This window comes from Chironomus tepperi, unplaced genomic scaffold (genome assembly GCF_022539635.2).
Source record: "Chironomus tepperi strain 1889 unplaced genomic scaffold, CSIRO-AGI_Ctep_v1 contig_298, whole genome shotgun sequence".
In the NCBI taxonomy this organism is placed as follows: domain Eukaryota; kingdom Metazoa; phylum Arthropoda; class Insecta; order Diptera; family Chironomidae; genus Chironomus; species Chironomus tepperi.
In genome coordinates, this window is record NW_027226420.1 from 2,004,133 (window position 1) to 2,010,134 (window position 6,002).

General features: G+C 32.0%; 2 protein-coding genes across 2 annotated transcripts; one reads left to right on the forward strand and one right to left on the reverse strand.

The window, feature by feature from the left end:
• The first annotated feature begins 305 nt into the window (after nt 1–305).
• Nucleotides 306–2,686, forward strand: Arp3 (Actin-related protein 3). Its single transcript, XM_070642489.1, has 5 exons — nt 306–444; nt 572–752; nt 808–1,659; nt 1,722–1,805; nt 1,864–2,686. Exons 1-5 carry the CDS (start codon nt 401–403, stop codon nt 1,957–1,959), a joined length of 1,257 nt encoding a protein of 418 aa, XP_070498590.1. The 5' UTR covers nt 306–400; the 3' UTR covers nt 1,960–2,686.
• On the reverse strand, nt 2,273–5,537 carry Nulp1 (Nuclear localized protein 1). The gene is made up of 4 exons (XM_070642488.1): nt 5,214–5,537; nt 4,432–4,990; nt 4,266–4,369; nt 2,273–4,207 (listed from the first exon to the last, which is right to left on the reverse strand). Exons 1-4 carry the CDS (start codon nt 5,328–5,330, stop codon nt 2,945–2,947), a joined length of 2,043 nt encoding a protein of 680 aa, XP_070498589.1. The 5' UTR covers nt 5,331–5,537; the 3' UTR covers nt 2,273–2,944.
• Nucleotides 5,538–6,002: the final 465 nt, after the last annotated feature.

Consider the following 6,002-nt stretch of genomic DNA (forward strand, 5'->3'; position numbering starts at 1 on the left):
TTATAAATTAATAATTCAGTGAATTTGTGACCTTTCTAGGGAATTTACTTTTTAAAATGAATATGTTAAGTCATTAACTAGAATAAACAAGAGATTTTCTTGAAAAATCTCTTTTTGTGGTAAGATTTTCCAAAAACTCCAAAAATTGTACGTAAACCAGAGCAATACGTACGTAAAATTACGTAACATCAAGTAGAATTATCAATTTCAAATTATTATAAGCCGTTAATGTCAAAATTCTTGAGCCTTATTTTCAGCATTAATTCTGTGCATTAAAATGCGCGATTGTCGTTCACAAGCTGATTGCGTCTATACTTTTGGGTGTGCAAGTGCAAAAATAAATTAATTTTGGTAAAAATCGATTTAGTTAGTGTGCAATAAGCTCAAAAACATAATAAAAATGACAGGAAGGCTTCCAGCGTGCGTTATTGATGTGGGCACGGGGTAAGATGATGAATTTCATAGGAAATAGTGATAAAAATTGAACGATTCAGACCACCGGAATGAGTCATTATGGAAAAAAATTATTAATGTTGATTATTTCTTGCTTTTATGTTTCTTATCATTCCAGTTACACAAAGTTAGGATATGCGTCAAATAAAGATCCACAATTTATTTTTCCATCTGCAATAGCAATAAAAGAGAGCGCAAGAGTAGGCGACCAATCATCTCGCCGAATCACAAAAGGAGTAGAGGATTTAGATTTTTATATTGGAGATGAAGCCTTTGATGCTACTGGATATGCTGTGAAGGTAATATCAACATTATTTAATTGATGATGATTCATAAAATTTGATTATTTTGCAGTATCCCGTTCGTCATGGACTAGTCGAAGATTGGGATCTTATGGAACGCTTTTTAGAGCAATGCATATTTAAATACTTACGTGCTGAACCCGGCGATCATCATTTTTTGCTCACAGAACCACCACTAAACACACCAGAAAATCGTGAATATACTGCTGAAATTATGTTTGAGACATTCAATGTTCCAGGACTTTATATAGCAGTTCAAGCAGTGCTTGCATTAGCTGCAAGTTGGGCATCACGTCCTGTCGAAGAACGTACATTAACAGGCATTGTGATTGATAGTGGTGACGGTGTAACTCACGTTATTCCAGTAGCTGAAGGCTACGTAATTGGGTCATGTATTAAACATATTCCAATCGCCGGTCGAAACATTACCTCATTTATTCAGAGTTTATTGAGAGAACGTGAAGTAGGAATTCCACCTGAACAAAGTCTTGAAACTGCCAAAGCAATTAAGGAACGTTTTTGTTATATTTGTCCAGATATTGCAAAAGAATTTGCGAAATATGATTCAGAACCATCAAAATGGATTAAGACTTATGACGGAATGAATAGTATTACAAAGCAAGCATTTAATGTTGATGTCGGTTATGAAAGATTTCTTGGACCGGAGATTTTCTTTCATCCTGAATTTTCTAATCCAGATTTTACAACGCCAATAAGTGAAATTGTCGATAATGTTATACAAAATTGTCCCATTGATGTTAGACGACCGTTGTACAATAATATTGTATTAAGTGGTGGATCGACGATGTTTAGAGATTTTGGTAGACGCTTACAGCGCGATATCAAACGATCTGTAGATGCTCGACTGAGAATTAGTGAAAATTTGAGCGAAGGAAGAATTAAAGTGAGTCATTGATTAATCATAAGTGCTGAATGTCAGTTAATATTTGATTTACTTATCTACAGCCAAAACCAATCGATGTAAATGTGATTTCACATCATATGCAACGTTATGCTGTCTGGTTCGGCGGTAGTATGCTGGCATCAACAGTAAGTAATATAATAACATTTAATTGTGCATTTATCTAACAAATTCCTTTTATTTTAGCCTGAATTTTATCAGGTTTGTCATACAAAAGCCGAGTATGAGGAATATGGGCCATCCATATGCCGATACAATGCCGTTTTCGGAACAATGACGTAATTTTTTTTTTTGTGGAGAAATTCTTCTTTAGACATTCCTACTATAACTGCTACTGAGCTCACACAACACAAACATATGATTTCTAATGTTTATTTTTCCAATGAAAGTGTCAAGTCTTCTTAGTTCCTGTATTTATCAATGAACCAAGCATTTGTTGAATTTCGGTAGTGCCACGATCAAAATTTTAAGCATAATGTGTTTTTTCTAAAGTAGGAAAAGTTCTTAAAAACCCAGACTTATCATAATTTTTATAGCCATTTTCAATTCATCAAAAAAAAAGTTAGTTTCTTCCTTTTTATCGTCCTTTATTATCTTTTATGTATTATAATTTTTGTTAACACAAAAAAACTATTTTTTTTTTCTTCCTTATTCAAAGTAATTATATCATTATTATACTCTAGTTAATTAATATTTCCATTTTGTGTGTTGCGACATGTAAAACACACTGCATTTTTTTAATTAATTAAATTGAAAAGTGAAAAAATTTTACATCAATTATCAATTTCTATGGATTGACTTTTGAATTTTTAACGGAAAAATTATATTCAAATTTTAGAACCCTACAATTTCAAACATTTGTGTGGTTTTTGAAATTATTTGTACGATTTTTCATGTTAAATGCTGAAAAACCGTACAAATTCAAAGAATCAAATTTGAAATTAATTTTTCCGTTAAAAATCAAATCATCCAGGACAACTTTAATTTTTTTTGCCACAAAATGGAATTAAAGCATAAAACTTTTATTTATGTTCTTTCAGACTTTTTGAAAAATTTAAAGAAAAAAATAAAGAAATTGAATAAACACCGAAACATTCTTTAAATTTTAATTAATTTTTCCAATTCCACCACAAATATATAATAATTAAATATCTAGAGTGTCACAATCAACATTGATCTGTAAAAGTATCTCCACATTGAAGATACATAAGAATATCAATGAGATCACATTTGTAATTGAATGTCAGAAGAAAGAAAAAAAGATAAATTAAGTAAGATAATCATTTCCATCATTATCACTTGAACTTTCCAAGTCAGCCTCCTCATTTGGATTTCGTTCCATCACTCGAATGTCACTTAAGAAGTCCCTCATAGCATCAACAATCGAATTAAGAGAGATTCTCATGTCAGGCATTGGATTTGGTACTTCATGTACATGACCACCTCCAGCAGCTTCATTCAATTGACCAGCATTCTCTTCATTCTGTACAGCATTGCCTTCAGCCATTGCCTGTGCAACATTTTGTGGTTGTGATGGAGGAAGATTAAAGCTCGGAAGAAGTGATTGAAAGAATAATTGAAATCCATTAGCTTGTTGTCGTGCGAGATTGCTATGACTTACAGGCTTTGGTCGCTCATAAATGTTAATCGAGTCAATTGGTGGAAGTGGATCAAAATGAACAATTGGATCTGTTTCTTTCTTCAGGAAGTCAGCAATAGGAACTTTTTCTTTAAAATCCGACAAAATGACGTGTCTTAAAATATTTCTTGGTGGATGTGGATATCGTGTGCTTCTCTTTGTAGCAAAGTCAGCAATCTTTTCATCCTTTTTATCAACACTATCAAGTACAACATGCACATTTCTTTCGAGCCACATCAATATTTCCGGATCGCCTGTCCATAAAATTTTACATCTTTGAATATACAATGACATAAGCTGTTGAAGCGCAAGTGGACAACTTGTAATAGCAGCTTGTCCAAAATATTTATGTGACGTCACACGCGAATCAGCTTGAATTCCTAATTCATCAAGTAATAGCTTCAATATTCCAGGAAACATGCTCAATGCATATTGAATGGCTTCATCCGATTCATCCATTTTATTAGAATGATATAAAGCTAAAGCATAAGAATATGCCATGTTAGGTAGAAGTGCCAAATTACGGCTATGTTGCCATTCTCGATAGAGATTAATAATAAAATCATATTGCTTTGATCGAATTGCATAGAAGTCAATTAACAGAATTACAGCTAGTGGATCATTAATTGGATCGAGTGATAGAATCAACTTTGTTAATTCCAAAGCTGTCCTCGAACAAGCTCGGCTCGCCAAAAACTGAGCATGTTTAAATAAAACAATGAAAAAGCCACGATTTTCCTGTCGTCGATAATCCAATCGACTATTTCCATTTGTTAAACTAAACATTGAATGAAAAGCCGATTCGTAAGCATATAAAGCATGTTCAATAAGTTCTGCTGCCATTGAATTATCTTCAGACATTTTGCACAATTCTGATAACTGAATTAAAGCCTGTTTAAGGGAATATAATAATTATTAATGAATATAATTAAATAGATAATAATCTTACATCGATATGGTATGGCTGCATGTTAATTATTTTCACAATATTATCACTGTCAATGCTCTCAACACTTTCCAAAAACTTGCGTTGAACGGTCTGATAACTTTGAGCTACAAAAATTGATAAAAAATTATTAATTATATGGACGAGATAAAGCATATCCAGAACTTACAGTGCTCAAACGAGAAATAAATGACATTTTTCTCATTTTTTGTTGGCGAAATATCAGGCGCTGGTACAATGTTCATAAATAATCCAGTTCTGTTAATTGGTGGCCAACTTTCTTTTGGATTTGACATGTAAACGGATTTAAGAGATCTGAAGGTTCCGCCGCCGGCACGACGCTTCTTCTGTTGTTCTTGATTGACAATTTTACCAAACATTCGCTTCATTTCAACTTGTGGATTCAAGTTCTTGTATTGAATGAATAACACGCTATTTTTAAGCGCATCAATTTCCTGTTGAGTTGCTGTGTTCTGTGGCTGTGGTACATGATGAGAATGATGATGCGTTGATGTACCAAACATTTTATCGACCATACGAACAGTTCTGGTAATTTCATCCTCATTTTCATCGTTGTCATGATCCTCGCTGCTCATCTTTTGTTTAGGTCCAGTTCGTTTCTTTTTCTTGTTCTTACGCTTTTTCTTACTCGAGTCTTTCTGCTGACAAATCGACAGGTTTTCCATTTCCGTTGTCTCGTTGTCATCTTCTCGTTCACTTAGAGATAGCTGAAAACATGTCAACGAATAATATTATGAATAATAATTGTGAGAAATTGTCATATTTTAAAAGAAAATACAGAGCATTAATCGATGATTGATGACGCAAATTGCTTCACGTATATGCCAGTAGAAAGCATAATCGTGTTGTGATCAAAATGTCATTTTAAGGATTACAAAAACAAGAAAAATGGAAGGTCCGAAAATAATTTTTGTGCAATTAAATACTTACAAGCTCGAAGTTGTTCGCTTTTCTCGGTGTTGCCTGCTGTTCACTTTCTTCTGAATCATCTGTGATCTGATTCAGCAAATCCGGCGTTTGCAATTTCTTAATATTCCTCAAAGACATGTTTTTTCACTTTTATATAAAAAGAAAATCGCAATAACCGTGCAAATTTAATAAAAAATAGATTTTTACAATTAATTCACAATTGATTTGACAAAGGACGTGTTACTAACAAATTGACATACAAAAATATAGCACTTAAAGTATCCTTTAAAGTCTATTTTAATTATTATTCACTTTTTTTTAGTTTAAATATTTTGACATTTATTTCATTGATATTTTTATTGTTCGTTTTTACAGCTGGGCAATTTTTCAAATCTCGTACAGTCGTTATCTCCTTTTTTCTATTAATTACAATTGATTATTTCTTCTTGACTTATCAACTGTACCTGTAAATGCACTAGTTAATTTTTCTTATCATTTTTAGATAAGACTTTACCTGGTTTTTTAATTAGATCAAGTGATAAAGCTTAACTTGCTCAATTATTCATTAAGTTATAGACACTTTTGTTTACTTTGATCATTGCTTACTTATAATTTTGGTGATTTACTCAGTTTAATTTAGTTTTTTGGGAAAATTCACAAAAATCAAATATAACGGACTTTTAAAATTCAAATTTTATTTGCAAAAAATGTGTTCTGAGATTTCAAAATTTTTCATAACGGTAAAATTTGGAAAAATCAAAGTAAGTTGTCAAAACAGAAAAATCAAAAGTTTTATTGCTTAAACTAAGA